This window comes from Larus michahellis, chromosome 1, assembly GCF_964199755.1.
Source record: "Larus michahellis chromosome 1, bLarMic1.1, whole genome shotgun sequence".
Classification (NCBI taxonomy): domain Eukaryota; kingdom Metazoa; phylum Chordata; class Aves; order Charadriiformes; family Laridae; genus Larus; species Larus michahellis.
In genome coordinates this window covers 215811275-215823588 of record NC_133896.1, presented here as the reverse complement: position 1 = coordinate 215823588, position 12314 = coordinate 215811275, and the positions used below count along the sequence as shown (strand labels likewise).

The following is a 12314-nucleotide window of genomic DNA, read 5'->3' as shown; positions in this document are numbered from 1 at the left end:
TGAAGGAACTTTCCAAGGGCCATTGAGCTACCTATTTTGGACACCTCTCTTTGGGTGGGATGAATGATCCTTGGAAGGTTTCAATCTTTGCAGAAAGAGCCTGGGAGACTGGTAGGGCCTGGGGACCTCCCTCTCAGACAGCAACAAAATAGGGATATAAATCCTGGCCTTTGCTCCACGTGCACCAGGTCCTCAGCATACATCCAAGCACACAGCTTAGCATTGCATTGAATGCCAGGAACTGCAGCAGAGTCAGGTCTCAGGGTGAAATCCTGCATTGCTCTACCTTCCACAGACTTTATACCCATCCGACCCACTCAGGTTTATCAGAAAGGAGACCAAATCTCTGCCTTTTCAAGTTCACTTTGGACTCTGAGCTTGTCGATCCCACTGGGAAAGAGTGCTCTGCTGTTCTGTGTTTCCAGCTACCACAATGCTGATTCTGTCTCACCGCTAATTTGTAATATGTTTTGCTTTCTTTGTAAAAAGAAAAAAAAAAAGAAAGAAATGTTTTGCTTTTTACCCTGTGAAAGTTCCTATGCTGTCTATTGCTTGCTTTCTCATTCTCACTGTATTGTACTGTTACTCCTTTCTGCAAAATGGTGCTAATTGCTGACTGAGCTCCTGTTTTCTGACTGCTTTGCACACCGATCACCTGCTTCTTCATTTGCAATGCGTCCGGTGTAAAAACATGGCTCCCATGAATTCCACAAACTCTTGCCTCTTGGAGGCAGATAGGAAGTGTCTAATTAATATTTTGTGGCCTGGGTTTGGTTGCATATCACAAATTGTCTCTTGTAACGTGTTAAGCACACCTCCTTGTGGTGCTTTTTCATTCTTGCTGTTCTAATGAGAATGACACACACACAAACACACACACACACACAAATTAATGTATAGCCAATTGATTGTGACGTGCTTGTGATCTTTGCTTGCTCAAAGGGGTTTTTTTTCCAATGATAAATAAATGCTAAAGACGAATTCCACCTCCTTGATCTTGTTTTCTCGATAAGAAGCACAGTTAAGTGAAAGAAACACCCTTCCAACCGTAATCAGGTTTGTGTTGCTTAGAGCCACCACCACTTCCGTCCCTGCCATGGGGACAACTGAGCTGTCACAGCCTGACTCCCTTTAGGTGGCTGCTAACCTCAGACTAGCCTGACACAAGAGCTAAGCGTTTGCAAAGGTGAAGATGGACAGTGAAGCCATGTGGACGGAGCAGGTAGTTGGCTTTTCTTCTCTGTAAATACAGCGTGTCGAGCGGAGGGTCGGTGCTGCACCTTGCTCCTGTCCACGTTGCACTGGGCCAGGGAGCAGAAGCCGAGCCCCTTGGAGAGCTGGAGGGAGGGGAGGTGCTCTGGATGAGCCCACTGCCTACAGCTTTTGCTTTTGGCCAAAACCACCTGAAAGGCTCAGGAGAGGGGTCAAGGGGCTCGAAATCCTCATTGAAAGGAGGTGGCAAATTCTTGGGTTGAGCACTTCCAGTGTGCTCCAAGCCCAGCCACCAATGAACAGGCATTTGGCAGTGACTGTGGAAGTGCAAAGCACTGATTTTATATTAATGAAAATGTTTGCTATCTGGAGAAAATGATGGCTGGGAAGAAAGCAGGGTTGAGGGCACAATTTTATTTTAAATGGTGAACCCTAATCTTAGTTTCATCTCTTTTTTTCTTTTAACTAGCCTGTAAGCTTCTACCTGCAATTTTTATTTTTAATCACGTTTTCACTTTTAATGGGTATTCCAGTAACATCACCACCAACCTGTGGAAAATTATCTGCATTGGGGTAGTGTTTTGAAATCTCTCCTCCAGCGTGGCTCTGTTGACTTCCATAGAGCACTGATCCTTTTCTGCCCTGCCATTTCTGGGTGCTATTTCTCATCCCTGCCTGGTTACAAATCACTTTCTGAATTTATCCCGTCTCTGACTACATGCTAATAACAGTGCTGCTTTCTGATGTCCTGCCATATCACCCTGCCCTCCCTCTCCCTTCCCCACCACCTTCAACCGTTCATTGATCACGCATAACTATATGGTCTTTAAAGTGTTTCCACTGAGCTGTAGGTTGGGGGATTTATCATTTCACCCCTCCACGGCTGGTATTGAAGAAAATGCTCATTGGTAAAAGACCGGTCATTGATGGGACTTATCTGTGACAATCCATGTAGGGCAACAAAATGTTTCTCCCATGACACAAAGGTATGGGGTCTGTTCCATACTGCAGCATGGATGGCCGATCCATCTAGTCCCACACAGCCATCCACACTCAGTGCTGGAAAACATGCCCTTGCTGTCCTACTGCTCTCTGAACTTGCTCAGCATTGCAAAGCCTAAATACCCAAAGGGGCAGGAAGCATTTCTAAGAGACAGCAGGACCTGCTGTGCTGATGACAGGCATGGGGACCTGGTCTCCCTGGTCTTTAACCATCACTGTCTGAACCCGCTGCTACTGACTCACTCCTTCATCTTTGCCAAGTCATTAGTGACTGGCACTGCCCACCTTTTTCCAAGGGTTGTTGTGAGAAAAACATCTGTGCAAAGCACTGGCAGTGGGTTACTAGAAAAGAAATTCTTTGTCTTATAAGAGCATGTAGTGTGGAGGAGCTGGCTGCAGTAAAAATAGTCCTAATTGTCAGTGTTGGTGTCTGGTGAGGGGACAAGGAGGGGAGGGAAAATATTGGCATGTTGAATTTAAAGAGTCAAGTCTGTTTCTCATGCTCTTAATAATGGAGCTTCTGAGAGTGGCTTTGCAAAGGTGTCACTTTGAATGCACAGGGTGTGAGCAGCCCCATGTTGCTGATTTTAATCAGTTGCTTTCAAATACATTGTGTACTGAGGGCTTCAGCGCACACCCCTGAAGACTTGTGCATGGATGGATGAAGAGGTTGCTGCCTGATGCTCTCCATCCCATTCCCTGCATCAGATGGGCATTTAAGTGCCTTGGGCACAGGACTGAGATTTACTGATTTTGCCACTTCCCAATCTCTGAGCTTCCTTTGAAATCCTCAGTTATCATTATTACATCCCTGACTGGTAAAGTGAGGTCAAAGGATGAATATGGATATTTCATCAGCTGACATATCAGTCCTTATACAAAGGCAGCCTCTTGTATCGCGATGTTCTTTGGATTTAGGGTTTATTTAGAGATGTACCTGTGCAGGAGAGAAAGAGACTTTTTCAGATGATGTCTCTGTCATAGCTGGTACATCCCAACATCCAAGGAACAACCACCATCCCCAACAGCAACAGCAACATCAAGTAAAGAAGAGGAGCTCTACAGGAAGAAGAAATTCCCTAGTATGAACATGATGATATGGCCATGTTCAGCACTAAGAACTGTATCTCTTGCACAGTTGGAAAATATTGTGATGTTCAGACATGGGCTTCAGCTCTCCCGGTTTCTGGCAGCATCATGGTAAGTTTGATCCAATGGGGGATTTGACAGCCCACTTCCATTTACCCTTACTCACGTGAGCTTTCTGGGTTGGGAGCAATTCCACTAATGCCACTGGGTCTACTCACAAGCTCAGAGGTCTGCAATGAGGGGGTTACGCAGCTCTGAGTACTTCAGGACTGGTGGTTTATCGGTAACTATGGATTGCTTGTAAACAGTCTTAATTTCTGTTGCAGGGTGCCTTGGAAACAGCTCCCTAATCACGACTGTCAGGTGGAGGAGATGTGAGCCCAAGGATAAAAGAAAAGCCTGCTAATGGATTGAAGGCATCTTTATGCTTTCTGAAACGCCAGCTTTCCCTGCAGGGATTCTGCTCCACGGCAATCAGTGGCAAGGACCAGCCACCAGAAAAATGATGGATGAGGAGTAGTGACAGATCTTAGCGATATGTGACAGCACTGAGGAATAATAAGCGTTCAATGGTGTGAGAGATGGAAAGGGGCAAACATTTCTGAAATCTCCTTCTTGTCATCTGCCCACCTCCCACCCCAGCCAGCCTGAGACATGAAGCGACCTCAAAGACCCAAGCAAAGCTGGGTCCTCCCATATCTTCTTGGGGAACCAGAGACCCCAAGAAGTGGCCTACCTGGCTCTGAGAGGGGTCTGATCACAGCAGAGGGTGAGGAGCACCCTGCATGGCATGTGATGGAGGGGATCTCACCACGCGATGGCTGTGGCAGATGGGTCTGTCCTCATCAGTTAAACAGCACCCAGGAGCACTTGATGGTGCCAGTACCCAGCGGCCAAGATAGGGAAATCCTGAGACTAGTCCCTGGTTGTTTGACTGACCTGCTCCTTGGCCTGGTTCAGGGTTTAATACCCAGCTGAGGACCAGTTCAGCTGTGGCCACTTTGTTTGGAGCTAAGAGATTTATCAGCAGGGACAAGAGCCACCAAGGCACCTTTAATTTAATGAAATAGATAATGCTTTGGGGTCACAGGGCTGTGGATGTCCTTGCCCCCGTTGCCTCTGCTCCCTTCCCTCTCCCCAAGTCTCATTGCTGATCAGACTTCTCTGTCCCTGTTGGCTCCTTCCCATGCAGTCTTCAATGCCCTCACCACCCCATCAGACCCCATCTCCCCACCATGCTGCTGTTCCTTCTTGCCTTCAAAATCATTGTCCCTGCATCTTCCCTGCCACCTTTTCCATGTCTGTCCCTCAGCTGCTTCTCCAATCCTGTGCTTTCTTCCACCACCCCACCTTTCCCCTCCACGTCATCCTAAATACCCAGCTCCACCAGGGATGTTCTCCTTCCCATCCTCCCCAAGTTACTGTCTCGTGTCCTGTCTCTCTTGGACTGTAAACCTTTTTCTTTGCTTGTACTGTGCGATGACGCTCACTGCTTAGAATAAACAATACCTCACGGCCCTTTCTCTCTCTCGTTTCTTGGTGTGGCTTCAGTAGATGTGTCTGCAAGTGCACCGTGTGTCTGTCCTCGTGGCCAGTTCAGCAGTCAGTCTTGCTGCCACAGCTCTGTCTGTAGTCTTTTGGGATGACTCTGGTCATGTTTTTGTTCCCTGGTACCTTCCTTTCTTTTTTACAGCCACAGAGACAAGCTTTGTTGTCTATGTAGGAGCCTGACATATTCCGAGCTGCATGACCTTCTGTCCTTTGCAATTCTGGTGCATCTGATAAAGAGTTTGGCCTTTCTCCAGCTTCCTGCAGAGATGTCCTGGGCTGGCAGGTGGCTCAACAAACACAGCAATTGAGGAGAATGAAGGAGAAATCTTGTAGCCCAGAGCAGAAGCAGCTGATGTTAAAAGAACTGTATTTCCCAGCACAATACTGAAAACAGTGGGCAGAAGTGTGTCAGTGGAAATCCAAGCAGATGCACCTCTCAGGGGAAGAAGCAGAAGCTGGCTTAGCAGAAGGACAAGTTTCAGAGATGGATGCCCGGGAGGCTTCTTGTTGTTCAGAAAGTGCCCTGAACATCTTCTTCCTCCATCCCAGGCTAGGACTAAACCTGCCCGTGGTCCCTTCAACCTGTGAGTACAGCTGGGATCCAATTGTGACTAAGTCCCAGGTGGCTCCTTGCTCCCTCCTTGTCCTAATTTATTGCCTGAATGTGCTATTTTGGTCTGTGCTGGCTGGAGCTATGTGTGCACATGGAGATGGTCCTTCTTCCCAGCTGTTCCACACACCCATGGAAAGATGCAGGAGCAGCTCAGTTCTACTTTTACTGTGACCCTCGCTGCAGGTAGTGTGACATCGCCCTGCCAGAAAGCAAAGGAGACCCTTTATCATACTGAGTGAGGAGCTGAGCTCACAGCATGGCCACCAGTCTGGTTTCATGGGCCATCTGCAGAAGTTAGGTCTGAAGACCTAACTCAAAGCCAAACTGAAGCTGTTTTGTGGACATGGATGGGAGAAGAATCAAGCAGTCTCAGCCCTCTGGGCTTCGTTCAGTGGTGCTGTGCAAGAGACAACATGTGTGGGGAGGTCCAGTCCTTCTCAGTGAGGAGCCTGGAGATTTCACCTAGGACAAGTGAGACCTTTAGCTGGGTTGTGCTTGACATCTCCAGGCTCTAGGGATTTCTAGATACTGGAAAGATGCAGCGGGAGAGAGGATCCCTTGGTGTAGGTAATGCCCTGCATCCTTTAACATGTGTCACCATGACCTGCTCCCACCTGCCATGCTTTCACAGTCCTGCTGCCTCCTCCTACAAACTCTAGACTCCAAGAGTGAAAAAGCTCTAGAACAACCTAAAACAGCAGCCAAAAATCTCAGCTGCACAGTTCTAGGGGCTGAATAGTCAATATTCCTGCATGCCACTGGGGTCCCTAGTTGCCCTTTGAGGTACATTGAAGTCTTCTAATATCTGAATTGCTAGCAGAGCTTTGTAAGTGCTTGTGCATCTGCTGGTTTGGAGGTGGGCAGTTGTTTAAACTCTGAAGCACTGAGCTCCTTGTTGCTCACCTCACACCTACCTCAGGTCACGTTTCACAAGAAGACACTTTCTTCTCCTTCAGCCTTTGCTGGCCCCAAACTGGTGCACATTTCCAGCGCCCACCTAACCTATGTAAGCCATAGAAACCCCTCTGCTTGCTGAAATTCTTCATTTCCCTGCTGTAACTTACAATGTTAACTCCACTATTTGATGCTGTTGCCTTTTCCAAGGAATGTAAATGAGACCAGTTATTAAGTACAACATTAAGGCCATTTTTCAGGACAAAAGAAGACTTGTATTTTTGTCACTGTTATCAAGGACAACAAACTTCAGTGCACAAAGGACAATAAAGTGTTCAGCAGAGAGAAGTGACTTGCTGTATCTTACAACTTAATTGTTAATTGCATTTGCCCAGGAATCAATGAGTTTGTATTTTCTGAGGAACATGAACCTGCCAGTGTCCTGGGTGAGGGCTCTAGCCAAAAAGTCAGTTCCTCCACAGAGGAGAGTCATCTCCTCACCTGCATTCTCTGGGAAAGAAAGGACAGATTTCTCATGGTTCTTTATAAAAAATGTCCCTTCAGCACCAAACTTCATATGTGCCTGGGGCTATTTTGTTATTTCTGAGCCACCAGTAAAGGATTCCTGCTGCTTTTAGGTGCTCTTGAAGGCAACTTTTCATTTTCTATGTGCCTGGAGCTGTGTCTGTCTGTACAGACTCATAACAGCTCCCAAATAGTTAAACTGCTTTGAATGAAGATAATTTTGTAGAAGAGGATAAATGTCATCATCTCTTTCTGATATGCGTCCACCAAAACATCAAGACCTGAATCCACAGAGGAACAGAAATGAGCTGTGAGAATGTCCTCCACATCTGTGAAGAACAAGATAATGTTGCTGGAGCCCCTTATCGTCAGAGACAAGTTTATACCCCAGTCACAAGATTCCAGCTCCCTGTGATTACACCAGGACCAGTGAAGAGGAGACTGTGCTACGTGTGCTCGTGGTAGTCATCTATTGGTTACTTCCAGACACCTCATGCTCCCTCTGGGAAACGAACCTCTCCTGAATTTCATGCTCTTTCTGCATCTCTCTCTCAGATTTAACCTGAGTAATGATGTGTCACCTCCAATTCATCTCTTCTGCATTTCTCACCTTGTCACATCACATAACTAACCCAGCAGTGTGTCACCTGCAGCCCTCATGAGGGCAAAGATCTCCGAATTCTTTCCTCGCTTGGCTAAGACAGAGCTCATTTGTAAGTGTTGCTGCTTGTGTGTTAGGACTTGCTATGTTTCAGGATCAGGCTTTCCTTTCAACCTTCCGATTTGCCCCCTCCCAGTTCACTCTTCCCAAGGTTGATATCCAGGGCCAGACCATGCTGTGCAGCCCTGCAGAGAGCAGCCAGGGCTGATCTCCTCCTAGGGAGGGGCTGTGTTGTCCCTGGATGCCAATTCCTGAGGAGAATAATGTAATTAACTCCCCCTCGCATTCCTTCCAGTTTAAAACAGGTTTGCAATGATTTTTACTGGGAAGGACAATCACACAATTATCTGTATTCAATGCAAACAAAGAGGAAGCCAGGGGATGGGGATGGGACAGAGCCTCTTTGTCCTCCAGGAAGCTGGGTCTTGCTGAAGGATGCACACACTCATGAGAAAAGAGCCAAGGGATTAAAATGAAGAGGTATCCACCATGCAAACATGCAGTGCATGCACCAGCTTTCTTGGCTGCCTCAACAGAGAGCTACTACACCGGGGCTGCTGGGAAGGGTGACTTCTCGTGGTGACTCTCACAGGGTGTAAGGGGAACATTGATGGAGAGTGATTTCAAACAGTTTATGTTGCTCCAGGGAGAGAGGATTTTTGGCTTTCCAGCTCTGTTCTGGAATGCAGGGCAGCAACAAGAGCAGGGTTGGACACCAAGGAAGAGTTGGGATTAGTCTGGTGTTGTTCCTACCTACAACCTGGATCGTCACATAGGCACTGGCACAGGAAGACCGGAGCTCAGACCCCATAGTTACTCCATCCTCCCTTCCTAGATCACATGTGAAGACATGCTTACAGGGGATGGTTTGGCATCTGGAGTAGCTGCTGGCAACTTCAACCTGCCCAGCTTGCACGTGCAAGTGCCCTCGGGCACGCTCTGAACTGGAAAGTATGTACAGGCACCTCCAGCCTTCTCCAGAGACCAGGCAATTGGTCCTGTCCTAGCAGATGTCTGAGCATCAGCAGTATGGACCTGGTCTGTACTGACAGTGGGACATCTTTCCAAAGAGGATCCACCCTGCATTTTCCCCTAATCCCTTGATATACGATGCTGGGCTCACCTCATTCCCATAGGAACTGGTAGGTTGGAAGGACTCAGCAGTTTTTCTACACTGGGGACACTGGGTAAGGAAAGTCCTTACTGACCTCTGCCAACAGCTTCTGGCAGCAAACGTCTCTTCACTGTAAGCACGAAGGGCAGGACGAGGGTGAGTATATGAGCAAGAGCTGTCCTGCCAGGGCTCTCCACGTGGTCCTGCCCCATGAGCATCTCATGCAGGGATGGTTAGACTCATTTGTCCAGGTTCAGCTGGTTTCATGAGCCAAGGAGGTGGTAACTAATACCTGTTCTCCTGGCCGTGATGCCAACCTCTCCTTCTCTCCTTCAACCTGAAGGCTGGAACCATTCCCTACACAAAGACAACATTTGGCTGGTGGACGAGGGGGAATCTCCACAGCCCCTTAATGCAACTGCTGTGCAAAGTTGCCTATTTTAAAGCTGAGCAGTTTTCTCCTGCCTCTCCATCCGCTTTCTGCAGCCTCACAGATCCCACCCCATCCATCACACATCTCTCCTCATCCCTGGAGATCCTCCTTTTTCTCTCTCCTAATGAAGATTGATTCCCTCATTCCCTACAGGTCTTTCCTTCCCCATCTCTCCCTCTGCACTTCAACAAGACCTGACCTTTCCTCCAGCACCCGTCCAGAGCTCCTGACAGCATCTACCCTACCTCCCAGGCTTTGTTCTCTTATGCTCCCATCCACGATTATCCCAGGTACAGAGCTGTCCCCAGAGCTGATCCTGACAGGCATCCAATGCCTTGGTGCCACCATCGCCTCCTGGTGTCTCCTGGGGGCATTGAGAAGGGGCGGAGGAGAAGCTCTCACATGGGGGTTAGCATGTGTTAGCTGGCCTTGCTTTCCTGGCGGTCATTTTAACAGGCACCGGGTCCTTCCCGGGCATCACGAGAGCTTGGCTCCCCTGCGTTATAGGGCTTTCACCATCCGCCTTGAGGGAAACAAACTGCTTCTTCGTGAGACAATTTTACAGCGAGGTGCTCGTTCGATGCAGGTTATAATCAATTGGCAAGCATTTTTCATAGCTGGTGGGTGGGCCTGATCCTGGTCCCAGTTGAACCAGGGGCTGGTCAAAAAGTCAACAGCTCCAGCCCTCCTAATTTTGTGGACGTCCATGGGTTTTGGACCAAGACCAGGCTCACCAACCAGCCTGAGGACATACCAAACATGTGCGGGCTGCTTGGGGAGCGCTCTGCAGAGCCACTTGTCACGGGGCAAATTCCAACTCGGGGGTGGCATTTTGGTTTTAGGCAGCAGCCAATCGCTCTGACAGCTTTGCAATGATGCTCTTTCTCTGCTTCCAGGACCCCTGAAAAAACCACTGGTGCTACAGACCAAGAACCAAGTACCTTAGTGCAGGACCAACGCGCATGAAGTCGAGCGCTTTCTTCTGAGCGGCGGTTGGAGCAAACGTATAGTCTGCATGAAATGTGTATCGTCTGGCTGGCATACAATAAAGCTGATGATCAGAGTTGAATGACAATTTCTCTTGTCTCTTGAGCACTGAGAAGTTACTGTCACCAGGATCTGTGTAATGTAGTTAGCATGTCTGTGCCTTGATTTATAATCAGTAAAGTCAGAGAAAGAAAAATGGGTCCAATTCTCCCTTTATTCATAGCAGTGAAATGGCACTTGGTTTCAGTGGTCTCTCTAGTTTACAGAGAGATCAGAATCACATCCGTAACTCAGGGAAATACCATACTGGATTTCAGGGATTATCCCAGGAGTCTAGTTGATAGGATCAGCAACCCTTTTCAAAAATCCTTGCAAGATTTAGTGCACCATAAATTCTTAACCACTGTCAGGAACTTGCATTGGGATGTTGCCAGGTGAAGCACGCCTTGTGCAAGATCTGGCAGATCCCCTTGTCATTGTGCTGTAGCCAAGAACATCTCAGACCTTCTCTGAGGCTGTTAACATTCAATTTTTTCAATTTGCCATTTAGGGCAAATGCTGGACAAGACACCAAAACTTGCTGGCAAATTAGTCAAATTTCTTATCAGCATATTTTCCAAAAATGTTTCCTTGAAAAATTGTAAAGTACAAACTGGAAATGCTGTAGGAGAAGTGTAGCTGGTTCATGGGTTCGCAGGTCTGGTTGTTCTGTATGCCCATCTTTTCTGGGCTGGGCTCCCTATGCCCGTAAGTCATATGCATCCCATGTTGGGAGATAGATGCAGTCCAGCTCTACGGCCTGTCGCCTAGAGATAGATAAATAGATGAAGTACCCAGACTGCAGTTCCAGCAAGGCACTGGCCCAGCACAGTCCAATAAATAATTCTAGGTTTAGGCTGAATTGTTATAACAGTTAGAGCTGGGATGTGCTTTACTTTCCTCAAGTGCTAACCTTAAGCAGAAGGCTGCTCTTCCTTCCCAAATTAATTATGCAAGGCAGCTGCTTCATCAGAGGTGGGAAGAGCTGGGCAGCTTCCACGGAGCATGGCAGCTCCAAAGCCCTCCAAAACCAGAGGATCTTGTTTGCTGGGTCTAGTTCAGAAGGAAACTGCGTTGGGCTTGGAGAAGTCATTCAAATATTTCAAAGTGAAAATGCAAGTCCATGATACACCTCCTATATAAGCACTCCTCCCATACAGATTCCTGTTCTATGCAGGAGTAAATCAAGAGTGATTCCAGTTTTAAATGGTTTAAATTTAAATGGTTTGAGTTCTAGTTTTAAATTTCCAGTGATTCCAATTTTAAAATGAACGCATGTTCTAGGAGATCCCTTCTACTGCACTTGCAGAGACCTTTGGTTACGACTGCTATTTGTTATCCAGGTTGTACCACTGCTAAGGCACCCTGTGATGGCCAAAATCCCAAGGGTGCCAAGAGCCTTACAGTCACAGGACAAAACATGGGGATCCACCCAAAGGACCTTGAAGGCAAAGCAGGAGCCTAAAATTGCCTCAAGCTCCCAAAGTTCACATTGTGGTGAGTTCTCTTTGGCAATGGGAAGGTTGGAAAGAACCTCCTTGTTAAAGGGATGAAATACAGAGGAATATTTGTAGCGACAACATTTGTACAAGCCAAGAAGAATTGAGAGTAAATCCAATCACTGAACCATTGCAAAGCACCTCCGAGAAGACGTGAATAGCAACTAATGAAATATTCAATACAAAGGGAAGTAGATTACATGCCTGTGAATAATTGCGCCGAGCGTGTGCCTCGCTCAGTAGCTGAAGGGTCCTTGTTACACACGATTAAGTAATTAACTTTTTTTTTGTGTGTATAATTACCATGATTGCACAATTATTAGAGAGGAGCCCAGTCCAAAGCTCCAGCGCCAGACGTCGGTGGCCTGCAGAAGGTTTTGCTCCAGATCCATGGAGCTGCTGGTGTCCCAGGGAAGCAGGACCTGGCTGTTGCTCTCTGATGTCTTGGAGCCCATCACTTGTTTCTGAATCAGATGGACCTCAGGAAAAAAGACAGCATAGATCCAATCATCCAAGTATCTTATCTATACACAATTATTTGTAGAAACCCGGACATCCATGGTGGAAAACATGAGAAAAAAGGCTTTTTCTCCCATCATTATCTGATCTTCAGGGAGCTGGCTTGGAGGGGAAGAAAAGCCAACCTTAACGTTTACCAAAATACAGACATTTTTTCGCCTCCATCAGCTCCATGA

General features: G+C 47.4%; 1 protein-coding gene across 1 annotated transcript in view; it reads left to right on the top strand.

The window, feature by feature from the left end:
• Window positions 1-10169, top strand: part of MAP6 (microtubule associated protein 6) — a 49358-nt gene extending 39189 nt beyond the window's left edge. The window contains exon 4 of the mRNA XM_074572299.1: window positions 9991-10169. Coding sequence (XP_074428400.1) covers window positions 9991-10060 — 70 coding nt within the window. The 3' untranslated portion in view covers window positions 10061-10169. The remainder of the gene's footprint in view (window positions 1-9990) is intronic.
• Window positions 10170-12314: the final 2145 nt, after the last annotated feature.